The 26,048-nt window shown below is 37.0% G+C and overlaps 2 protein-coding genes across 5 annotated transcripts in view; both read left to right on the forward strand.

The window, feature by feature from the left end:
- The window catches only part of PPP2R5C (protein phosphatase 2 regulatory subunit B'gamma), a 71,165-nt gene extending 52,727 nt beyond the window's left edge, over window positions 1-18,438 (forward strand). For 3 of the 4 annotated variants that reach the window (XM_038137342.1, XM_038137341.1, XM_038137340.1), the window contains 12 exons: window positions 1,492-1,602; window positions 2,227-2,319; window positions 2,416-2,546; window positions 5,030-5,089; window positions 5,253-5,361; window positions 6,395-6,448; window positions 8,175-8,345; window positions 8,909-9,036; window positions 10,554-10,655; window positions 12,547-12,619; window positions 14,927-15,043; window positions 15,743-16,254. In XM_038137342.1, coding sequence (XP_037993270.1) covers window positions 1,492-1,602; window positions 2,227-2,319; window positions 2,416-2,546; window positions 5,030-5,089; window positions 5,253-5,361; window positions 6,395-6,448; window positions 8,175-8,345; window positions 8,909-9,036; window positions 10,554-10,655; window positions 12,547-12,619; window positions 14,927-15,043; window positions 15,743-15,874 — 1,281 coding nt within the window. In that variant the 3' untranslated portion in view covers window positions 15,875-16,254. Of the gene's footprint in view, window positions 1-1,491; window positions 1,603-2,226; window positions 2,320-2,415; window positions 2,547-5,029; window positions 5,090-5,252; window positions 5,362-6,394; window positions 6,449-8,174; window positions 8,346-8,908; window positions 9,037-10,553; window positions 10,656-12,546; window positions 12,620-14,926; window positions 15,044-15,742 lie in introns of all 4 variants that reach the window. The other variant, XM_038137339.1, reaches the window with a different exon arrangement.
- A 4,902-nt stretch (window positions 18,439-23,340) lies between these two features.
- Window positions 23,341-26,048, forward strand: part of DYNC1H1 (dynein cytoplasmic 1 heavy chain 1) — a 44,999-nt gene continuing 42,291 nt past the window's right edge. Inside the window, exon 1 of the mRNA XM_038137832.1 lies at window positions 23,341-23,693. Coding sequence (XP_037993760.1) covers window positions 23,423-23,693 — 271 coding nt within the window. The 5' untranslated portion in view covers window positions 23,341-23,422. The remainder of the gene's footprint in view (window positions 23,694-26,048) is intronic.

The following is a 26,048-nucleotide window of genomic DNA, read 5'->3' on the forward strand; positions in this document are numbered from 1 at the left end:
GTTAGAAAAAATATCAGCCATTTAATGGGTAAAGGACTCACTGATATTAATGCATTGTAAATTTTCCTAAACCTCAGTAGGGTAGACAAGAGAGACAATGAACAAGAGAGTTTCACGTTTGTTCTTTCAGTGCAAGATCCTGCAGCTTGATTTGAGCAGTTTTGTATTCTGTTGGTCAAGGATATAAAATGCAAAACAGATCACATTGGGCTTCACTGGTTCCATTTCTCATGGGAAAAATACTCTCTAGGTTTTTAATCTATTTTCTGTTTTCAAAAATACAAAGTACAAAACTTGGTTGCTAACACCTGACATGACCCAGGTGTTTCTTTTTTATAGTGAGAGCCTGAGACTTTAAGAATTCTTTAGGTAAGGTTATTCTTCCATTTGTTTAACAACCTTAGTAAGTTTTAAATTTCAAGTCTAGTCTTCCTGGATTTGTTTTCTTGGAAAACCACTGGTTATTGCAAATTTTCACCATTTTTTTAAACAAAGGCCAGAGGTGGTTAATGACTTGATGTCCATACTTTTAAAAAGGGGATCATAAAGATATATCAGCTTTAGTTTTAATTCTCTGCAGTAGTAATCACTCTTATCTGTCAGTCTTGGTGTGTATCAGACCTATGTCTGAGCTGCTTGAATGAAGGAATATTATGCAGAAAAACAGAGCATCAGGATGACTTTTTCCTCATGGGAATATAATGTAAGCCTTACAGATTTAGCTGATGCAGTTTGATACTGCCTCCCACTGTCTGCTCAGCCATCTGTCAGATGTGAGATGGCAGGACGGCACATACACATCCTCCTTGGCCCTTGTATGTAGACAAGCACTTGGAAGCACTAAAATACTGATCCACTTCCCTGAGGATGCTAAATGTTTTTCAGGGGCTTCAGAATTCGAATATTAAAAGGATGAGGGTGTGTAGTTCTTCCCCTGCTGTGTGAAATGTCAGGTATATGGACATGGTTTAAGAGAAATACCACTGGGGATGGTGGTGTTGTGGAATTTGGTTTTGAAATGTTCTCATATGTGTGCAGCTGCTATGTGAAATGAAACTAGTATTTTACAGAGAAGAAAAGATGTGAGTTATCTTTGGTTTGCATCTCTACTTCTGACTTACACTTTTGCAGGTTGCTGCAAGGCCCTATTAAGTGTGTATATATAAAAATGTTTGAGTAAACATGTTACATACGTTTGCTTACATACATGTCTGTGTGTAGAGAGATCACAGCAGTATCCTCATAAAACATATCCTGACAGTAGTTTGTGCTTCAAAGAGTACTTACTGCATAGAAAAGTGTTCTTCAAGTTAGAACTATGTAAAGTATGAATGTTCCTCACTGTTTAAAATACTGCATTATATAGCTTGTATTTTTGCAAGTGTTAATTAGAATAGCTAATGTAAAGAATCCTTAGCCAAAACCACCTTGGAAGTACTTTTTTTAGTCATTCAGTTGTTTCAGAGTTCTTAAAGGCACATGTAATTTCAGTTTGCAGTTAATATGTTTCGAACATTACCACCATCTTCCAATCCAACGGGAGCAGAATTTGATCCAGAGGAAGATGAACCAACCTTAGAAGCTGCATGGCCTCATCTACAGGTACTTCATGGAGGCTGAAACATCACAGTCTATAACACAATTTTGAAATTGAATTCATTGTTTATCTATTCTAAATTGTTTGGGTTATGTGTTAATCTCAAAACTCAAATCTCAATTACTTTTCTATGTAACTTTTAAGATGTGTTTCTTGAATTAAAACTGATTTTTTTTTAAATCAGTTGTTACAGGTTAAAGGCTCATTGTTTCTTGTGGTAGAGATGTAACTGCTGAGATTTTAAATGAGCTTCTATTTGTCACTGTGAATGCTTTGATCTGGCTCTGGCACAGCTTTAGCTTTCAGAGGTGCCATGACAAACAGAGGAGAACAGAGACTTCTTAGAACATGAACTTCTGGGCATGATAAATATTAGATTACTGTGTGTCATTTGAGTAAAGTGTAGTGATGGAGCTCAGCAGAATTTCTGCAGTTTAAATAACCTCAAGTTCTTGTAATTTGTCAGGAGAGCAAGAGCAAAGCTTTTACTGTGTGTTATATAGATAAATATAACTAAAAACATTTTGCAGCTCTGAGCAACTAATCAGCATTTTTAGTAATGTGATGCTTATAAAATGGTTCTTGTTTAAAAGACTAATACTGTATTTTTTGTTGTTTATTTTTTCCAGCTTGTTTATGAATTTTTCTTAAGGTTTTTAGAATCTCCAGATTTTCAACCTAATATAGCTAAGAAATATATTGATCAGAAGTTTGTATTACAGGTGAGGTAAAAAAAGATTTTTTTTTAATTCAAGCTCCAAATCATTTTTACAATGCATTAGATTCAGTTAAAGTTCATCTTTTTTCCCTCTTTTCAGCTTTTAGAGCTCTTTGACAGTGAAGATCCACGTGAAAGAGATTTTCTTAAAACAACTCTACACAGAATATATGGAAAATTCTTAGGCTTAAGAGCTTACATCCGGAAACAAATAAATAATATATTTTATAGGTATGTCAACATCTTTGTATTATGGTACATGTGATCAGGTATGCAATTAAAACACTCCAAGACACTGCTAGCAATTTTTTAAATTCTTAATATGTTTATACTCAATATTGCTACATATAAGAATAATTAATACCACTCTGGGAGATTTAAATTAGGGTAGTCTTGCCTGTGGCATGCATCTGGCAGCTGAAATTTGAGTTAGTATATGATGTAGTGGATGGTTTGGTATCTTTGTGGGAGGCTTTTTTTTGGGGGGGGGGGTTAGTAGTGTTTGTATTGCAGTAATGCCCTCATAAGGTGTAGTTCTTCATGCTGCAGAAATTTGGCTGAAACTGAATGACTGAGAGAGCTGTAATTTGCTGAAAGGAACGTGTCTGCTGCCTCTTCTTTCCTCAGAATTGACGTGTGCAGTTGAGCTCTTGTGAAATATTTGTTTGTTGCCCATATTGAATTGTAGTATTATCACTGGTACAAACCACTGTATTACCAAAGGTCTTTAGAAGTGTGTTTTTACTGCTGTTACATCCAGTGTGAATGCAATAATGTGGTGCCTGTTTGAATTGTTTCATTTTGATATTCTTTGCTTTTCTGCAAATAATAATGCTGTGTATCAGTTTTACATCCTGCTCCTTCTCTGCCACTGTTTCCATCCCAAAATGAATGTGTGGTGGTACCTCTTTAAGAAAGCAGCAAAAAGCTGCCAGGCCCTCAGTGCCATATCATGAATGTCACCCAGCTGTACCAGCTGTAGAGGGAGCTGCCTATGGCAACAGCTGAGCTTTGGAAGGGATACAGAGGAGCTACTCTAAAATGATTATTTAGCCTGTACTGTCTTGCAGTCAACTAGAAGTTGACTTCACAGGACAATCTTGACAGGACAAGTGAAGAGCCAGTATATCCCAAGGAAAAAGTACAGGTGGATCTTGAAGATGCAGATTTTTTTTCCCTGCTCATTAATAAATTTCCCATTGATTTCATTAAATTAAATCCAAAATACATAATTTGGTCAAATATCTAAGCAGATGGTAAAACAGCATCATAGTACATTACATGCACTTCTGAAAAATGTTTTTATTTGCCATTTCTTGCACTTCGCTTTCAGAGATAATGGAAGCAAAGTCTTCAAATACAAATAGTTCTGGTGCTAAGTTTTTGAAAGTTCTGGTTGTTAAATCAACTTCGTACAAACTGTATGAGAGAGTTTTTAATCTGACATGTATATGGGAGATTATATAACTTGCACAGCTACGAAGATGTGGGAGAAAAAGAAAAGCCAACCACAAACTTCGAGAAAAACTCACTTAGCTGTTTAATATTTAGGCTCAAAGTTTAAAAATTTTGCACCCAAATGTAAACTGGTGCACTTGTTTATGATCACCAAGGAGAAATTGTTCCAGCTTGTCTTGAATTAGTGAATTGGGCTGTGTGAAATGATAAACTCTTGAAGTATGTGTACAACTTTAAAAATGCTTAATTTTCATATACTTTTACATTCAAGTTGTCAGTTTATTACTGTGCTTACCTAAGAAATGTGTGGCCTTCATTTGTCTTTTAGTCATTGATCAGAATTACATTAATTCTTTCTCCATAGTGTGTTAATCTATTTTATCCCTGAAGTAAAATACTTTTTTTTAATTATGAAACCTATATGTGCCTATTAATTCAATCCAAACCTTTTTATATCACTGTGTTTAATTTTGTGTAGAATTACATCCTGAATTATATGGAAAGGGTCTTTAAGAATTAAAAACTGTCACTTCAAATATTCTGGATTAAAAGCAGATTTTAATATGTCAGCCTATGACAAATTTTCAAATTAAAAAATGCTTTCAAATTTGTGGAAATATTGTCTCATAAATGTAAATGTTTATAACTCTGCAAATTACCTGAAGCCATGCATTGAACTTTGTCAATAAATTTACACTTGGGTGAAGGAGGCTGAAAGGTGACTGCCTAGTAAATTCCAGTGCTCTGTCTAAAGAAGATTCAGGAAAACGTGACTTCCTTTGTTTATTGCACACCTTTTGAATGCACAGAGATCTGTAATGCCAAAAAGCTTTTTACATCCAGAAGTAGTAACTGTTTGAACACCGTGTGCTTGCATTTGCTCTAAATAGTTGAGTCATGGTGTTTAATTATGCCAGATACTCTCATGTTATTTTAATATTTAAAGTGTTATTTGCTGTGTTCAGTTTTGCATTATTAAAATGGCATAAAATGTGAGTATTGGGAGAAGCTTGAGTGTAGGCTGCTTTGTTAAATGTGGGAGAAAAGAGCAAGCAGGTGTGAAGCTTGAAAGCAGCTGGGTGTGCTACTGATTTTTGTTTCCACAAAGTTTCTTTTCCACTAAGTCTCTGCTTTCCTTTTACTGAGTGACTGAAATATTTGAGGTCAAGGTTACCTGTAATGATAGATGGGGAATCTTGGTATTAGATTTGTATCTCTCTTCAGCAGTAAACCAATAAAATATTTCATTTCTTTAGGTTTATTTATGAAACGGAACATCACAATGGCATAGCAGAATTACTGGAAATACTGGGAAGGTAAGTTGTAGATTTTGTTTAAGGTATGGTCAGAGATTGATTTGACTATTCTATTCATTTGTAAATACTAGAAAACAAGGCAAGAATTTTTGTATATGCTGTACATTAGTGCAAACTTCCATATAATTACTGATCTTTATTTTTAAATTTCTTTCCCTGGCAGCATAATTAATGGATTTGCCTTACCATTAAAAGAAGAGCACAAAATATTCCTATTGAAGGTTTTGTTACCATTGCACAAAGTGAAATCACTCAGTGTCTACCATCCACAGGTAAATTTTACTTGATGTTTTTCATACTACTGTTTAAGTAAGCTTGCTTGAAGAGGTTAGGGGACTTGGGTAAGTCTGCTGTAAATTCAGTTCTAAGCTCCAAAACTTCCTTGCTAACCAGCTGGGGGGAAAATACTTAACCCATGTACCTGTAATGCTTGACTTGTTGATAGAAAAATAAAAAAGAAAACACGTGTGTACACAATAATAGCCTTTTTAAAAGCACTGTAGTGTTTATAGATGAAACATATGTAGTAGTTGGTTAATGTGAGAGTTCTTAGTATTTATCTGCACAGGATTTTTTGTTTATCTTCTTGTCTGTAATCTTTGGACATAAAAGATTGCAGAGAAGTATGGTTTTAATGAATGTCATCTATAAACTCTTTATTCTAAATTACATGAATCAATTCAGCTGAATTCAGTTTGTTGAATTTCCTGTTTTGGAAGGAATTGGGAATTTACAAGGACATTGTTATTTAATTCAGTATATCCTTTTAGAAGCACACAGAAAAAAGGGGGCTTCTGAGTTGTACTGTGCTTTTACAGCTTACATTGATAGGCATAGTTATCATTAGTTGTGATATATTAAAAAAATCCCAAGATTTACAGGTGTACTTTTATCTAACTTAGATTATGAAACAGAAAATACTAAATCTGCACGGGACACCAAAATGTTAGCGAGTGGAAAGCACTCTATAGGACACGGTCATAATTTTTAAGTCCTGTATTTGGAAAGATGAAGTGTGATGAAGTGAAAAATACTACGTCTAAAAAGAAAACATTGTCATGTGTGTCTATATTATAACACAGGAAAAGATGAGGACAGACTTGCAAAGGGTGGAAAAAATTGCTAAAGCCTATTTTACCCTTCTCTTTAAGTTATCTGCCAAATAGGTTTTTAATTTTTAAATTTTTTAAATTACAGAATAAACTTGTATTTTATTTGATGCATTCAAAATTATTCTTGACTTATGCTAGTCATGTGTTCAGTTTCATAGTGAGAATTAATAAAACTCTTTTTCTTTTACTGTAGCTGGCATACTGTGTAGTTCAGTTTTTAGAAAAGGACAGCACACTTACAGAACCGGTAAGTTTATCTTGCTGTTATTACATATTTTGAAGGGTTAATACACCTTACATCTGTAGACTGTTTAAGGAGGTTTGGGGATCAAAGTATTTATTTGTAATTGTTTATATTTGAGTCAAATATTTAACCATTTTGATCTATCAGATTTAGTTTTTTCCAGCTGTTGTTCAGAATATCTAAAACTAACTAAAACAACATTAATAGTACAGGTATTATGAAGAGACAGATTTTATTCTGCTTATTTTGTTCTAGCTGAGCAGATAGGAGATGGTGGATCCAGAAGCAGTTTAGTCAGAAATTAGCTTTCCTGAGCTGTGCTCTTTTCAGAGATGGATGTTATGATGGAATAGAGACTTCTGACACACAGATACCTATTGGTGCAAGGCTTTTAAATCAGATCCTGTTCATGTCTTCCAACAAAAAATCAGGCTTTGGTCTGGCTGCACATAATTGCAGAGATGAATAATTTTAGCTGTACTCTATAGTATCTAGTGGTTTGCTTCATTACACCCAATATCAAGTAGGTAAGAACTAATCTGTTTAATCAGTAGATCAATAAAACAACTGCTGCTAACAAAAGTGCACATTATTAGATTATGACTATTTCCATTGTAAAATGGAAACTGGATTTCTTGAAACAAATGAAACTATGCACCTGAGCAGGAGTTCTCTTCTAGGTGGAGCTTTTAATATTTAATAAGATAGCAAATGTCAGGCATTCTGTCATTTGTACTGTATGAGATCTTGTTTTCTTAGCTTTTTTCCAGACATCAGATAGGATGTTGCATATTTCCTAGTAGGAATCTAGAAATCTAGAACTAATATGCAACCAGTTTTGTTTCCTTTTTTGATCCCAAATTAGTATGTGATTACAACTTTCTTTAAATAGTTAGCAAACACATCAGCAAAGTACTAAGTTCCTCTTCAAAAGATTCTGGTCTTTGCTTCCTCTTATAATTGTCACATGAAAATTTTGACATCTTATTTTTTAAAATCTGTGTATATTAACCAAGGCTTCATTGAGGACATAATGTCTGCTTTCATGATAAATAATATATACGTGAAGGAAGCACTTATTTCTCAGAGTTGTCTTGTCAGTGATGATATTAAATATTGCTTACAGCTTTTATATTTAAAAATAATAGAATGCTGTTTTGAGTGTTCATGGTTTGCTAGGTAAGCAAGCTGGGTAAATAATTTATTTATCATGAAGAAAGTTAAGACTAAGATTATAGTAACATAGTCAAATCAAAGTTTAAGAGCAACATACCTAGAATAGTTGGTCACCTGTTTTTCAGGCATTTATAATAAATACTTTGTTAAAATATATTGATCGAACTTAATTGCTTGAGTTTTGGATTACATCCCCAAGAAGGTAGAGATTTATAGCTGCTGTCACTTAAGTGGCAGGTTATTTTCCTGAAAATGTAGTAGGGAATTGGCACTTTCATCATACTAAGTTAGATGTTAGGTTTTCTCTCTAGTATTTTTGATAACTATTTTTGAATGTCTTGTAGACATATAATTTTGTTTTCTGGAGAAGCAAGTTTAGACCTATTAACAGTTATTTCTGTGACACTGAACCATGTCTGATTACTACTGTCAGATGGGACAAGAAATCACGAGTTTTGTGTTCTGCTTAAAACACCAAACTTATTAATGCATTGTAATTGAGTTCATGGTAAAGTGAAATTATCATGAAATTATTTTATCTGTGTCTCTACAGGTGGTAATGGCACTGCTGAAATACTGGCCAAAGACTCACAGTCCAAAAGAAGTCATGTTTTTAAATGAACTAGAAGAAATTTTAGATGTTATTGAGCCATCTGAATTTGTTAAAGTTATGGAACCTCTCTTCAGACAGCTAGCCAAATGTGTGTCCAGTCCACACTTTCAGGTCTGTATTTAGTGTGTGTGCAATGATATCATAATTTTTGTAAAGCGGATTTGTAATGTATTATTCATCATAATGAATTTTATTTGTTGCAAAGAAGTCTTCAATTCTATGTCAAGTTGCAGAGATCCAAACAAATTAAACATTAGTTTTACTGTTTCTTCTCAGGAGTGCAATATGTGCATTCATTTTGGGTGATTCACTTCAGTGTTATGTCTACCTGAAAAAAGCTGAAAAACTCAGTGTTTTCAGAAGTACCTGAACCCTTTCAGTATAATGTTTTCATTTCATTACTTGTAATACAAGTTGTACAAATACTAGTTATTTTGGAAAGTATTTCTTTGCTTGAATTTCAGAGATCATGGGTTATAGATTGAATCATGTCCCTAGCAAGGTAAAAAGAGTTTTTCCATCTCTCTTTCCATCAGCTCCATGACTCTCATTAGCACTAAAAAATCCAAGTCTGATTTGCAACTTTTCTTACCTTTCCCTTATACTTGCCAAATGTTATAATTATTTGCTCTGTAAGAGATTGAAGAAGTGTTCCTTTTTCCATGTTGTCTTAGGTTGCAGAGCGAGCATTATACTACTGGAATAATGAATATATTATGAGTTTAATTAGTGATAATGCAGCAAAGATTTTACCCATCATGTTTCCATCCTTGTACCGGAATTCAAAGACGCATTGGAATAAGTAAGAAACACTTGTACCAATTTCTGCTACTTACTTATGTGTAGTTGTAGGTTTAAGAGTTTAGATCTGTGAGTTGCTAGTTTAACAGTGTGTTGAGCTGTGTATTCTATGACATTGAAGTTGCTGGATAAAGAGACTGTTGTTGTCAGTTTTGAGGAAGTATTTAGAACTGTGGAAGATAGTTTTTCCTTTTTTAATTAAACAAGAAAGAGGGTTTTAGTGCATCTAGTCGATGACATTATTCTGTAAATATGGAGCAAATTTGGCATTCATCTGTAGTTCAGATACTTCTAAAGACTTAACTTTGATTTCGGATCACTAACCTATTTGCTGATTTGCATTTCTTCTACATTCTAGTAAAATATCTTGTAGATCAGATAATTTTCCCCCTTCTTTTTATTTTCTTTTTGTTTATTGCTTTTTTTCTTCTTTCTCCATTAATTATTTTCACTTTTTCCCCCACAATAACGTAGTACTTACGCATGAAAACAGTCCTGGTCAGCTCCCTTCTGCAGCTGTTCCATTGTAAAGTGCCTCTTTGTTTGAATTATTGTGCAACTGCTGGGATGGTGACAGTATCCCAGTCTGGCTCTAGCTGTGAATTGAGGACTGCTGATGGGCTGGCCAAGAATGAGTAATCAGTCTGCAATTAAACACTGGGAAAGAAATGGAAAATAAAGTGATGTTAAAGTGGTTGCTTACTGTCGCTGGGTGCAAGCAGTAACAAATAATGTACTCATTAATAAAATTCCAATTCAGTGATGCAGTTGTACATAGTAAATGTGGGTTGCTGTTGGTTACTTTTTTTCTGACTTTCAAGGTCATGCATTCATTTTATTCTGAGTAAAAGTCATGCTACCAGTACAGCTGCACTCTTACTTGTAACTCCATATACAATACAAAGTAATCATTTAACAGATTGCTTTTTGAGCAGCAGTACATTATAGCCTGGAACTGTAAATTAATCTGTAAAAGTGCCTCATAAAGCAGATTGGTTTTGTGTAATTTTGGTGATGTTTTCAACTTGACTTTTCTAACACATTTCTTAAGAGCTCTGTCATAACTGTGTTGAACTGAGTGCTGTTGCTGTGTGGCAGTTTCCAAAAGGAATGAGGTCTTTTTTGCACTCCTTTTAATTACTAACTCTTTTTTTTTTTCTTCAATTTACTGCATTTTCTCTACTAACCCCTATGGGATTAGTGTCAGCTGCTAAATTTCACAACTAGGCCTGTATTGATATAAATACATGTTAGTATTAAGGGTGAAGTTCAAATGTCAGAAGTGTAAGTGATGAGTAGTACTACAGAGTAAGAAAACTGCATTCAAAGTTGGTAATTTTAGTACTTGTGTTAGGCCTCTTGTGGGTAAATTGAAACTTCCACTAATTAATTTTATTTCTACTTATTCTGAAATGATGTAATTTTCCAGTTATGTAGGCTATTGGCTACTGTTGACCAGAAAAAGTAGATTTCAAAGTTTAAAGTACTCTGAGTTTCAACCAGAAGTTTTACTTATAGGACAATACATGGCTTGATATACAATGCTCTGAAACTCTTCATGGAGATGAACCAAAAACTGTTCGATGACTGCACACAGCAATTTAAAGCAGAAAAACTGAAGTAAGTTTTCATGTCAGTGTGTCTGTCTGTTCTTGAGTAATTTGTTCAGAGTGCTTTAGCTCTGAAAAACCACTGTGGTCATTAGTGGGAATTTGCCTATTTGATTCCAGCAGTCTCAGAGCTGACCTGCTGAAACTTCTTGTTATACGTGAACTGTAAATCTTCCTAACAATAAGGCGTCTCTTGGAGGCTTAGACCTCACACTTCTGGGGTCACCATCTTCCTGAAAATTAAGTTTTTGAGAGGGACACTGCTAGTGCTGGAGCCCAGTGTAGAGGATCTGTTGAACAGTTTAGTTCATATCCTGTGTTAATTTCTGCATGCTTTATTTACCCAGTGTTACTTCCTTTCATGTTGTCACTCAGTTTGTCCCAAAATACTTTCCCAGTATTTTTTCAGCATTGCATTGTGTGTTAGCATATCTTCATATTATTATAGAAGTTACCTGAAATCATGTTGTTATTCTACTGTAGTGCAGGTCTCTAGTACAGGTTTTATTTGATGGAAGAATCCTGCTAAAATGAGATAAAGAAGACTAAGTATTAATGGTTTGGGTCTCATTTTAGGGGCTGGAAGCAGTTATATCCACTAACTGGATATATAATACCAGGATTTGAATTTTATTTTAAATTTCAAAGTAATCAGGGCTTCTTTTCAAGTAGTGGTTCAGATTAGACACCTATTTTAAACTGGTATACTGGAAGTAGTACAGCTTCTCAATGTAGATTGTTGTCCAAGTTTTGAAGTTCCTTGTTAGAATTCAAGAAGAAATAATCTTGTACTCTATCAAATTCTAAAGGTTTGTGTGTTTATAGATGACAAAATATGAGCATTGGCTCTTCAAAAAAAAAGACTGTAATTCTCTTTTTCCTGATTGCAAGTAAGTGGAACCCCTTTTAAATGAGAAATCAAATCTTTTCTTCTCTGATTTTTACAATGTTTTTGAGTGATGTTCTGAGTATGAACTAAAGCAGAGTGCTGAGCAATGAACTAGCAACACCAAACCAAAATGAAAAATTTCCCACCACATAAGAACTGAAAAGGGGGATGGTTAAACAGTTCCTACCTCCCATCTTGAATTAATTTTATTGAGAGGTGGAAGCAAAATGTGTATGTGCTTGGATGTAATTGCTCTTCCTTTTTTTCTTGACATTTGGATCATCTGCTCTGTGAATTGAGAGCACTCTTAGCATTCTTAGTTCAAAATTCTTGTAAATTCTACCAGCTTTCAGAGACAGATGATCATTCTAGTCTCTGCAAGATGATCTTTATTTGTAAGAAAGAAAGGAAAACAAACCCTAGATTTTGAAATTTTCAAATTGCGTTAGGCATAAGAAAACAAACTTTTTCTACTTTGTTAAGAAAACACAAAACAAACAAAAAAAACCAACCCACATTTATGTCATCTCACTGGGCTTGCTGCTCCCTAGAATGAGCATGGTTTTGTTAGGTACTTCTCTGTTAGAGTTCAGTTCAAAATGTCTCTGGTGCCTTTTCCTTTATACCTGTTACCTGAAGCCATTGGGCTGACAAGTAAAAATCTCTGCCCTTTCATGGTCAGTTATCGACTTCTTATTTACCAATATAGCATTCTAATATTAGAAATAAAACAAATATGTGCTTTCAGCCTAGATCAAAACTTCTTTCCATTTTAATTTTTACTTTTAACAATGTACATGTGCTAAAGATAAACTGGGATCAGCCGGTTTGTTGCTTTTATGAGAAAATCTTGAGGTTTTTCCCTTTTAATGTTGATTTGAGATCATGGGGTATTGATATGATGCAAATTATCCTGTCAACAGTGGTCTTTTGGACAGTAGACTCAAACAGGTATTACTAAATAATTTATTTTGTTGAATGCTTTTACTTCTGTATGATTTTTTTTTTCCAGAGAGAAGCTAAAATTGAAGGAACGGGAAGAAGCATGGGTTAAAATAGAAAATCTAGCCAAATCAAATCCCCAGGTATTTAGAAAAGATTAACATGATCATGTTTAAATACTCTAATTTTGTTAAATATCAGTGGGAAAACCAGGTCTGACTGATCATGGAAATAAAGGAATTTCACCAATTGTATTATGAAAGATACACAATAAAAGTACTTTTCGAATTTCTAACCTTTCTCTTGTGCAAGTAATTATTTTTTTAAAAAAGGTTTCTGAAAAGTATGATATGAAGTATTTTTTCCTTTCCTTATAATAGGACTTATACCGTATTGCAGTTTGAAAAGTTATTGTGCCAAATTATGGAAAATACAGAGAGGCCATAATTGGTTTCTCTTGAAAAGCTGTTTTGCAAACAATATATTACAAAAGAGATCTTTCTGCAAACTGTGAGTTTTGACTGGTCAGCTTTCCTTTGTGTCAAATGGATTAATATTGTATGTTCTTGTCTGGTGCATTTGTTCCCATTCTTGCACTGGGCTGCTCTGCTGGTGAACCTGCTGCTCAGGTCTTTCCTACAGGAACCATCCTGTCCAGCACTAATGAAGTGGCTCCAATTATGATAACGAAGCAAAGGTCCTTTAGACAATTCATTGGGTGTTGAAATTATGGGACAAGGAAATGGTTTGGCTTGGATCCCCCCCACACCTCCCTCATTTGCTTGGAGATTGCTGCCAGTTTCCTTTTAGCTCAATCATATGATTTTCTGCTATGAACAAAAAACCTCCAACATTCAAATTACTTCACAGCCAGAATTCTGTTATACTGAAGCGAGAAATTTAATGTTCTCTGTATTTCCAAAACGATCTAGCTGAGTTTGAAGTGGTGAAAGAGGGAGAAATGGTACTCTGTAAACAGAAGTGGGACACTTCCTGATCTCAGTGCTATTTTAAAACAGAAAGTATGAGGTAATTTCTTTTTCTAAGAAGAGGAAATTCATAAATTTTTTTCCTCTTGGGTTATTTGCCAGGGAACAATTACTAAACTGCTTAAGTAAAATCTTTACAAATCAATAAAATGTCAATTGACAACAGATCAATTAAATGAATCAAAAAGGACTGTTCATATGAATACAGTAATTGACTTCCACTGACAAAACATTTCTTAATTACATAAGTCATACAAAAGCAGTGCTTGAAGAGTATTTGATACCCATGGTCACTTGCTATCACAAATGATGAGCTATTACCTGTTTGGCTAAATAAGTGGATTGAGTTGTAGAAGAATTCAGAGTTCTACAGTATCGATTTCCTTTTCTTTCCAAGCAACTTCTTGTAAATACATTTTCTGATACTGGTTAACACCACCTGTATACAGTATGTTCTGCATAGCCTGCTTGAAGAAAGCTAATATTTGGAAGAAATTTAAAATACAAATTACTGAATGCTCCACTGAATTGACATAAGGATATAATTTAGTGCTCTAGATAATGGATTTTTAGGAGTTTCTTTTTTCCTGGAATGTCTATTAACTTTTTTGTTTGTCTAATAACTGATGACTCTTGTTATTCAGACCTGTTCCTGATTCTGCATGACACAAAAGTACAATTTAGGATTTTAAATCATTATATTTGTTAAATCCTTGCCGTTGGGAGTTTTTTTTTAAATTTTTTCTCATTTGTATTGAGTTATTGGTACACTCAGATACCAAAATATTTATGAGGAAAAACTGATTTTTAAAAAATCATTTTTTATGAGGAAAAACTGATCTGTGTGTACATATAAATAAGTTCTGAATTCAAAACTATATACACCTCATCTGAAATAAAATAAGATTTGATGTATTGAGATTACTGGACAACAAAGATTTTGGGGTTTTTTAATTCCTGAAGTACTTTTATAATTGTTTTTCTTTCCAAAGACAGAAAAGTTAACTTTTTTTTTTGTTTGAAATCATATTACATGTATATTAGGTATATTTGGTCTTTTAACAGTGTATTTTTTCTTCCAACACCAAATTGCATCAGCAAGTAAAATGATTGTGTTTGGATTACTATATTGTTCACAGAGCACTTGCCGATGTATTAATAAGGTTTCAGATTGCCAAAGTAGACATGCAATACTGACAAAATCTGAGTATTTTAAAATTGAGTCTCAGATAATCAAACCATCCTTTTTTTTAATGCTGATTGTATTTCTCAGCAGGATATTTCTGCCAAGTGTGAAAGTATTGGAGTTCAGTTCTAAAATCTGTAACTTATTCCCTGGAAGCATAAAATATTGAAGTTAATTCCAAATAACTAGTCATATCATTCAAATGCTCAAATACACTCCTAGTATTTAGTTATTGTGGCTAAGAATGATTATTTTAACATTTTGCATTTTACTAGTACCCAACATACAGTGACACGAGTTTGCTGAACAGTCCTGTTGCAATGGAAACAGACGGGCCTTTAATCGAAGATTTGCAGACGCTGAAAAAGACAGTGAAAGAAGAGGCTTGTCAGGTAAAGCCTTAAGATAGCAAAGTGCTCCAGTTTCTGAATTAATTTCTTTAGGTGACTGTTAATCATAAACTTGGCTTGTATTTTCAGCCCCATAACCATTTGTTCTGTAGTAATAGGCTTCACCAGGGCTGCTGCTTTCAAATGATAGTCTAGCAGGCAGAAGTAGTGTTATGTTTCTAATGCCTGTGAATCTGCTACATAGTCTCTTTTAAGATTTCTTCTTATAAACTTTGTTGGACCACTGTGACTTAGTAACTTTGAACGTGCCAATAATTGAATGGCTACGTAAAAGCCGGGCAGTTCTTCATAAGGACTTGTTTATAGGAAAAAAAAAGAATAAACAAGCAAATTAGGGTAGGTGAGACAGATATGGGAACTACATAAGGACACCATTATAAATTAAAGGTACTTTGTTAGGAATATTGTCTGGTTTGAGAGAACATTGGTAAAATGGTAGTGATGTCATGATTCTTAATAGCTTAGAATTTCATAGTTATTTCTAGTTTTCCTCTTAGCAAAAAAAATTAGTTTTAATACTTGAAACTGCATAGATGGTAGGGTAAAGAGGAGAAAGTATAAACTTCTTTCCAGATGTTTATTTCTTTTCCTGTAAGTGAGCATACCGATGTGCAAGAAGTGCTCTCGAGTAATGTTTAGTAATTCGTATGTTTGGCTAACTTTGTTCTATTTTCATTTCAGGCACAAAAAGATCAGAAAAAAGATCGTCCTCTTGTGCGACGCAAGTCAGAACTGCCTCAGGATATCTATACCATGAAAGCCTTGGAATCACATTGCAGAGCTGATGAATTAATATCACATGATGGGCATTAAACTATTACAGTGAAATATTATTTTGGAGGAAGAGTTGCTTTCTTTTCTGGACTCAGTTCTACAGTAGAACTTAATTTTTTGTGCCATACCAATCAGTTACACACAAAGTCAAAGCTTTCTTCAACCCATTTCTGTAGGCAATAACTTAATAGAGTATGCAGCTCAAGATTAGTAGTTCAAACAATGGTAAATTACCCAGTTCCATTTGCAGAATATTGGGTTGACTATAATCAAGTGGACACAATTTCCTGGAGGTGTTGTCATAGTACCAACTAGCTGATAACATGCAGTTTTTACAGTCACATTTGAGAAAAGCGTTCCATAAATAAAATCTTTCCGTCTAAATAAGTGAATGACCAATAGTTGGTACTAATGATAAATGTGTGTTTTCAGAAGTAAAATTATTTCAAATATAAGTATTAAACTTTTTCTAGGATTTCTCAGCTTTACAGTTGTTTCAACATTATTGCTGTCTTGTTATATACCAGCAGTTTTGAAAATACAATTATTCTTTCGTATTATCAAACATGGCTTACAAACTGGTAACATTCATGACAATCCTCAGTCATCATTCCTTTCTATGAATTCTGTAAATCCACTTCTCTTTTACTTAGGGCAAAGATATATATATCTATATATACCACATCCTAATACTTTATGTATATTTAAAGCCATATCTTCCAGTCTTTAGTGTATAATATGGCACCAGTATTCCAGATATGAACTGGTAGAAGAATTTTTCCTAAAATGAAAATTTGTTTACTATGACTGGGAATAGACTGAATATAAAATTTCATTTTAAGTTTTTTCAAGTCAATAAAATAACTCTTTCACTGTTTTCTCCCTTATCTGAGCTTTTAATACTCAGCATTTTTCTTGGGCTCTAGGAGTTCAATATTCTGTGGCAGATACTATGTGTGATTTCAGTTGCATCAGTTTTTATCTGAAAGATGAACACAACATCATAAGCTTATTAAAACTTAAAAAAAAATGAAAAAAACCAGACTCTTGAATTCCATTCTGCTTCTTTTTAAATGAGTCCAAGAGCTGAGGAGATAGTGACCATAATTTTACCGTGAAAATATTTTTGTTGTTGTTGTAAAGAGCACATGTGCTGCAAATACACCTCACAAGTGAACTGAAAATGCATCTGAGTTGCTGATGATCTTCAAATGCTGCTATATATTCCACAAGATTACTTGCATGTAATGAGCTTTTTGTTGTAGATGGAAAAGCACGGGAGGAAAATCTCTTTTAAAATATAGTGCTTTGTCTTCAATATTTGATTTCTCTCAGGGTGGCCAGTATTTTGACTTACTTATCCTGCTTACAAGCTGTTTGAAATGTGTTCTGCTATTCTAAATGGGTGATTAGTTTCTTTTGTCTCTGGCAGTAACATGATATAACTTAATGTTTAATGTCTTGATGCATAAAGAGATAAAAAACGTGGCTTCTTTAAAAATAGTTTTGTTTTACTTTTTAAGGAAGTATAACATCTCCTGCATCCATAAAAAAAAGTATTGCTCAAAGCAGACATTCATAGTAATAACCTTGTGCAGATGTAGTGCCTGCTGTTCGTTGGTTGCATTTAACATCAATTTCCAATATTTGTTACATTGTCTATTGGAAGAAAATTGTGAGTGGTAAATATTGGCTTACAACACCTAAATTAAAAGACCAACCCAACCTTTAAGTGGAATGTCCACTGTGTCTGAAAACATTTCCTGTAAAACTTGAAAAAGAAAATGCTTTACCATTAGGATAAACTATATGAAAACAGTTTAAAGATGCCTTCTACTTTTGAGGGAAAAAGGGTGCTTTTTTAATTGTGTAAAGCAATGTCTATGTATTTTGATATACCATTGTTTGAACTTCCATCTTTAGCTGGTAGATTATCAGTTACCTTTGATTTTGGGTGTTCAGTATGTCTGTGCAAGAGATTGCTGAAAGGAATTATTCTTATGTTATCCAAGGGGGGGGAAAAAACCCAACTGTGTATCAGTGTTTGATTGATTGTGTGATACTCAACGTATAAGAACATCTTTCACTGTCTAGTTTTTTTTTTATTCTTTATTGAAGATAAACACTCACCAAAAAAGGGAAGTATTGTGGTAATTTAGATGCTTCAAGTTCTCTATAAAGGCATATTTGAAATTTTGGGTCACTGAGCATTTGCTTAGGCAATATTCCAAAATCTTACCATCACTAATGGTTTAGCATGTTTGTTATCAATATTTATATATTTCGTATAATCTTGTACTAAACAATTCTAAAACTAATACATCCAAAATAAAAAGAAAAATTAAAGTAGAATTTTGGTGACTGTTGTTCTTCATAAAGTTCTGTCTGATACCTTCCCCCATTTTCCAAAATTACACCTGTACATCAGGAATGTCGAAAGTAATATTACAAGTGTCTTTTTAGTGTGGCTTTAGTATGGCTTCATTTTAATATTGTACATACATTGTACCTTGTTTTATGGTAATAAGTAATAAAAATGTAGACTTCATATTTTGTACAGAATCGTCCTATGTACAGAATAAAAAGTTCCTAGAAACAGCAAAAATAGGTAAGTGGCACAATTATTTTTCATTAGACAATATCTGTAACATTATGCGTTAGTGGAATGTTAAGTTCAAATGTACCTACATATTTTTTAACATTTTGTAATTCAATTTTTTGTTCTGGCATTGTTTCTGAAGAACTTCATACACCTGCCATTTAATATGCTTTTATCTAATTTTAAAACTTAAAAAAAAAAAGGTGTATTATATGGACAAATAAAGAACATGTGAATTTTACTTGCTCATCATGAAACTAAGTTTAACACAAGGTGTTTGGGGATGTGTTTAGATTATCACTGCTAGCAGAATCATCTGTACAAATTAACTTCATAAATTTCACAAAAGCAAAACAAAATCATGGAAAGGCCACTAAGTAAAAAAAAAAAAGCAGGAATAATCGATATTTGGTAGAAAAAGCAGACTTTACCTGTAGAGCAGTAATCAGTACTAAAATTTGGTAGTACTCCAATTTACAAATATGAAAAATACATCTTTTGTACCATAGTATTTTGCCCTGAAACATTCCTGTATTGATAGGCTTCAAGCAAAGTAGCCATAAAATCTGGGATTATATTGTGGTGCTCAAAACATAATCAGGTGGCAAGGATATAGGGAAAAACTGAAGTCTGCAGTAAGACTTGTCTTCCCCCTGTAATCCATAAAATTGTTCAAAAGAACTAAGGAAATTACTCACATAAAGCTGACATTCAGTAACTGGGGGAGTTGGGGGGCGGGGGGGTTTGAGCCTGGGATTTGGAGCTGACTACTGACTTGAGTTACAAATGTAAGATTTGAGTTACAAGTTAGGTCTGTGTAATGAAAGAAAGAGTTTTCTGCATGAGCTCAGGAGTAAACTCATCAAATCAAATGAAAAACAAGATATTGAAACAACTGAGGATCCAGTTATTCACCTTTGGAAATCAGGGTTAAATACATCTACAAATACAAGGTTTTAAAATACTGAGAGCAATTACATTTTTTCCACATAAATATGTTACGAGTTGTCAGCTTTTTCAGGAAATGACCTTTAATCTTTTCCCTCTAATGGAATTATTCTCAGGGGCTTTGACCAGCAGCGTTTTTGGCACTGCTTTCATGGTTTGGCTTTGTAGAATTGGAAAGGAAGGTGCTAGTGGAGCACATATTGCTTGTGTTTGGAGATGTGTTCATTTGCTTTATCCACCTCACAAACAGACTTACAGGAGATAGCTGATTTCAGGTTATCCATGTTCTGGGTTGTTTTATGGGCCACACACCTAAAAATGGAGCACTTCTGCCCCTTGGATCTTGTCCTTACTGTGTGCAGTGATTGTGGAGACTCTGACTGTGAATAGCTAATTAAGAAATGCCATTCTAATTACCATATCGCTGTCTCCCTGGATTGTAGTTTCTTTTCTATGAGGAGACTTGGCTTGAGCAGTCTTAACCTCATGAAATAAAACTTGGATGTAGTTAAACATTTTGTATGAACAAATTCCCAAGGGAGAATTTACTGTGGAGCTAAAAGGCAGTGCATTATTCCTTCCTCAGCTCATTGAAGAGCAGCACGGCTGCAGCTGGCTCTCGCTGGAGCCAGGCGCATGGGGACTGCATTCATTCCCACCCCAGGGAGGTCTGCACACACGCGGGAAGGTTTGTAAGCACTGACCCTGTGGTGAGGAGGGGAGAGGGCAGTCACATAATTGCCTTGAGCTATTTTAGGCATTTTTGTGATCCAAAAAACCACACTGAGTGGGTTCATGCTAGCATGAAGACCTTGCCATAGGAATTGTTCTAGTACAGTTGCTGTAGAATTAAAGGTGCGAGACGATTAGAGATGGGAAAGGAGGTGATTTGCTCTAACGGTTACTTGTTGGGGTATTTTCCTTTTGGTCTCAAAATACTACCAAATTAATATTAAATATAGGAAAAATCCTTTTTTTTCACTGCTGAAATTATTTCTTTTATAAATAACAAAAAAGGTTTTCTTTTTACATACTTTGTATTGCATTTTCCTGGAGAAAGTCTTGTATCTTGACAAGTCCTATTTTCATTATGATTCTCTGAAATACATGTCTTTAGTTAAATTATATGGGACCTGTGTCATATTGGCAGTCTTTCCCTTTGGGTGGCTGATTTCAGTGGCTTCTCACACCTGTAAGAAGGGCCAGATCTTCTGTTGCCCGGGAAAAGGACATACATAATTAACTAGAACCCAGATCAAGGCAAATTATTTTTCACCCTGATTGAGCAAGTAAAGCCTTTCCTCACTCCATAGGCTTTGACTGCAGAAGAGAACTTATGTTAAAAATTAGTTTATCTTGTCTCTGCCTCAGTTTTCTTTAACCTTATTTGCCTCTTCCTCCTGCTCCCCTTAGCACGGTAGATAAGGCTGAAGTGATTAAAGGAATGCAAAGTCTCTACCTATACTGGCCTTTAGTTGCAAGTGGCCTAACACTTGGATATCAGAATTCAAGACTTCTTGCACATGGAGCATTTCTGATTTTAAAATCTGCAGTAAGATGAGACTTACCCTACTTTTTCTGCAAGTCAGCAGCAATATATAAATATTTACTCGAATTTTAATTTCCTATCCCTGTCCTGCTTTCTTCTACTTACTTTCTTACTTTCCTTATTTGCATTTTTTCCTGGCAACAGTTTTACAGCAGTGAGATACTGTATCTTGCTTTGTAAGCTACAGAAATTCTGTGACAGTTTGGCACAGCACATGATGACTGCTCCAGAAGAATGAGCATGCCAGTGCTTGGAATCATTGCTTGAGCTCACCTCCAAAGAGATGCCAAGTTACACTTGAGATGCATCTAGATTGCTTTGGCATATTATCAACACCCTTCTAATGAACATCTCCACAGGTTAATTTAACCTGTGGGTTTGGGGTGCTTGGCCAGTGCTGGTGCTTACTGTGTGGATGTAAGAAGTAGCTAATTCTCCCTGCATTGGAAAGCTGTCAGCCAAGACCCGGTACAGGAATAGCCTGGGTGGAATTCAGACAGCCATGCAAAGTTGGCACTTCTTTTCATACAAAACACAATCCTGGAACAACCTTCATGTAGAAGAATTACAAGGTGTGGGCAAACAGGACTTCAGAAGATTGAAATAGGTGACTCTTGTATTAAACACTGTCTCACTAACCATCCTATGAACAGAGTATTCAGAGAAGTATTTACCAGTATTTTTCTTCATCAAAAAATTACCTTGAGGGGTGGAGAGGGGGTTTGAATAGGTTTGATTCATCGAAAAACAATCACCTCTGTTAGTTTTGGTTCTTGCAGTTGAGGCTTAGTTGCTGAACAAATAATTTTTCTTCCAGACAGGAATGTTTGATATTTTTATTATTTAAGAAATCTGCTTTTTCAAAGTTAAACTGGTCTCATAAATGCTATAGGAGCCTGCCTGAGCATGGCATGCTTTTTCCCATGGTAGAAATAGAGCAGCTGGGATATGTGGGTGGGCTTTCCAGATTTCCAGTGTCCTAGCTGGACATAAACACTTTAATTCTGAGTTACACTTGTGTAGGGGCTTACAGGTAAGGTCTTCCTTTGCTCGGCAGGATATTCCACCCCAGCTTCCTTATTTTTCGGGCAGTAAATCTGAACAGATGCTGGGGCTGGGGGTCTCTGTGCATTTCCCTGTGTATCTATTGAGGAAATGCATGGAAGGTTCAGACACAGTTTTATATGGTTGTTTTGCTTTTATTTTGGGGACAACATTCCCTTTTCTACTTCCATATGAGCAAAAAGTCAAGTTTCAGTCTGTGGGTCACCCACCATCCCTAGCGTACTTTTGGGGAGTCAGTGGAATTGCTTTGGAACTTGACTGCCCCCTCCTCTCTCCCAGATACCTCCAAATGCAGCCAGGACTGGGGGACTAGTTTGGGCAAGGAGGAACACGATGGTCCATGTCAGCAGCAGTGAGTTAAACTCACCTAATACCTCGATCAGTCAAGCATACATTGAGATGTGGCAGCTGTAACAGATGTTTAGGAATTTTTAAAAATGAAATACTTTCATTTTTAATAAAATCACCTTTCTCACTGAAGTACTCTTTGTCCCTGTCTCCTTTTATGTCCTTTGCTTTTGGGAAGCAGTCTCACCAAAGACTGGGATTAGTGGTTTGGGTGCCGGATTGATTAAACTGTAATTAGTACAGCTGGCTGGCTGGGCATGTAAAGCACCGGAGATAGATCACTGAAGAAGCCTTGCAGTTGGCTTGCTGCTTTCTTCACGGGAATATGTCCTTTTCACCACCTGACCTTATGGCTTCTGGGTTAATTTTTCATATTAAATAAACACTATTCTCCCTTCGACAAAGGAGCCTCAGGCCTGCTTTATCTTCCGGGTAAGGAGGCAGCAGGTGCTGCTGCCGGGGCAGCGGGGGGAGGCTTTGCTTTCCCCTTTTCGCTCACATCCCGCCCTGTCCTTCCAGAATAAACCACTCTGATAAACCCTTGTGGGAAGGGCTTCCTGCGGGGAACCCTTCAGTAACTGAAAGGACCTTACAAGAAAGGCGCAGAGGAGCTTCTTACAAGAACATGTAGAGACAGAACAAGGGGAATGGATTCAAACTGAAGGGAAGTAGGTTTAGATTAGCTGTTAGGAGGACGTCCTTCACGGTGAGGATGGCGAAGCACTGAAACGGGTTGCCCAGAGAAGCTGTGGACGCCCAACCCTGACAGTGCTCTAGGCCATGTTGGATGGGGGCCTGAGCAGCCTGGTCTAGTACAAGGTGTTGCTGCCTATGGTAGGCGTGCTGGAACTGTGATTTTTAAGGTCTCTCCCAAGATAAACCGCTCCATGATTCCACGAATAGGCGGCGGCGGGGAGCGGCCGCTGCCCGGGCGGGGCGGAGCGGGGCGGGCCGGGCCGCCCGTCCCAGGCTCCCCCGCGGCGCGGCCGGGCGGGGCTGGCGGCGCGGCGGGCGGGCTCAGCCGGGGCGCGGCCGGGCGGGCGGAGCGCGGTGCCGGCCGGTGTCCCTCTGCCTCGGCATGTCCGACTCCGGCGGCGGCGGGGGCGGCGGCCCCGGCGGCGAGGAAGGCGGCATGGAGGTGTCGGGCTCGGCGGTGCAGAACGTGGCCGACGTGTCGGTGCTGCAGAAGCACCTGCGCAAGCTGGTGCCGCTGCTGCTGGAGGATGGCGGCGAGGCGCCGGCGGCGCTGGAAGCGGCGCTGGAGGAGAAGGGCGCCGTGGAGCATATGCGCAAGTTCCTCTCCGACCCGCAGGTCCACACGGTGCTGGTGGAGCGCTCCACGCTCAAAGGTGAGGGGGGAGCGGGGCCGCCGCCGTGGCAAAATGGCCGCTGCCGGCCGCAGCCGCCGCCCTGCCGCGGGTGGGAGGGGCGCGCCTCCGCCGCGGCCCCGCTCCGCGCTCCGCCTCGGCGCGGCCCCGCCGGGAGGCGCCGGGCCGGGCACCGCGGGTTCGCTGTGGGGCTCGGGCGGTAGCGGCACAGCCTGGGCTGCGGGCGGATCCCGCTAGCCGCTGCCGCCCGGCCCGGTCTCCCCCGCCGCCTTTGTTCCGCGGTCCGGGGCCCAGGCGGGGGCGCGGCGGGGCTGCGGGCTCGCTGTGGGCGCGGATCGGGGCGTGCTGCGGTCCTGCTTGGAAAGGCACCCAAAGTGCTTCGTCAGTCGGCCGTGGCGCCGCTCCTGCGGCAGCCAGGCTGCTCGGGAAGTGACCTCCTGGGCGAGGCGGATAGCCGCTCTGAAACAGAACGAGAGCGCCAAAACCCCGGGGAAAGGGAAAAAAATAACCGAGCTGTAAAAATTGTCGTTTCGTGGTTAATTAGGGAGTTCCTGTAACTGACAAAGGAAGATGTGGGCCTTGCCGTGCCTTTGTTTAGTTATCAAAGCCTGGTGGCCGTGCTGCTTGTGCTCAGAACCGCATCAAATGCTGCATGAAATACTGCAGCCAAGCTGAGACTGTGGATTGAGTGTCTTTGTTACTCATGTGCTGCTGTAACTAACTGTTTATTTCGAAAATGACTTGTCAACAAATCTGTTGCTAAATAGGCTCTTAGTGTCACAGAATGCAGCCTAATAAACAGTGACAAAATACAGCAAGGTTTCATCAATAATGCAGGCTTTTACTGCTAAACAAGCCCCTGCAGTCTGTAAATGGCTACCTGCCTGCCAGCATGAGCTTGCAAAATTCTATTAAGCTTCTGAATCCCTATTCCTACTATGCTGGTGGTTCTGCTCCTGTATATATCAAATCCTAATAAAATCGTATTTCGTACTGCATTATTTAACATGTCAACAGAAACAATTTAACGTCCTGATAGTTGCTGCACACAGAGAGAAACATCAAGAAGGTTCTTTCATTCACTATTAATTGTAAACTTCAGGTGTTGCCTAAAAATACCCCATCATTGTTTATTTTTCGCCTGTATGCAGATTATCCTCCTCTTTCCCCTTCCAAAGTTTGAGATGTCTTTTCCAGTAGGGTTAATTTTCTCAAAGAGAACAAAAGAACAGCTGTCTTTATGAATTCATTATACAGTGTTAAATAAGGTTTAAAGAAAACCGTTTAATATTAATACAGATGAATCCTGCATTTTTGCTGTGCCTGGATCATGAGAATGGTTATCCCTAGTTCAGGGTGGAAGTAATATAGTGGTGATCAGTTATCTCCGGGCTCATGGCATAGATACTCTTATATATGTATGCATAAAAAGAAATTGAGAGACTCATTACATGTCAAAAGCCAGATATGGATTTATGATGCACAGATGCGTTTCTGTCTATGTCTTCTGGTTTAATAGCAGTTACTTGGGCAGAGTGGATTTTGTGAATGACAGCCAGGTGTTCAAACTTCACATATCTGAAATCTCCAGCAGCATATGGAGAGCTCTGACACTGTTAAAAACAGCATTGTTATTGAAGCTTGTCCATGGATTGCATAGCATGAAGTAGATTATTGATTATAAGTACAATAAAACAGAAGCCTTATTTCTGCATAATGAAAGCTGCCCTCTGGTATCACCAGCTCCCCAGCCTGCAGGGGACAGAGCAGGACAGAGTCTGCTATAATGTGTCCAGTCAGAGTGTGTCCCCCAACCGGGAGTAACCTTCTGCACTGAAATCACTGCATTGCAGCGCGGCTGCCTGCATCCTCAGCAATTACATCATCTGTGATGCTCTGGCTGTGCTAATGCCTGAGTACTTCCCACAGCTTGGCTTTTTCTTCTGTCAAGAGATTTTTTTGTTGTTGTTCAGAGACTTTATTTGCAAATCATTTTCAAAGTAGATGTCTGAAAATACAAAGCTACCTTTGGAAGAAAAAAAACAGCTGTTTGATGTTCTCACTGAAGCATTGTTGTCCTGTCAACATATCTCTGCAAATAAATGCACATTCTGTATTGAAGATTTCTCTCTCAGAATGTGAGTTATAATTCAGTTACTGTAATGCTCCATTATTTTTATAGCAACCTAAATCTTAATGGAGTTTTGTTTAAAGACAATGAACCCATTCTGCATCTGAGAGATATTGCAAAGCTGCATTTGACCTAATTTAGTTAGTCAAGTTGGCGTGGAGCTTAAAGGTTAGAAAATAGTCTGGTAATAGCAGAAGGGGGTTGAGAAGGAGTGACAGATGTGTTAGAAATTATTTCTTACATAC

Source organism: Motacilla alba, chromosome 5, assembly GCF_015832195.1.
Source record: "Motacilla alba alba isolate MOTALB_02 chromosome 5, Motacilla_alba_V1.0_pri, whole genome shotgun sequence".
NCBI classification, from domain to species: domain Eukaryota; kingdom Metazoa; phylum Chordata; class Aves; order Passeriformes; family Motacillidae; genus Motacilla; species Motacilla alba.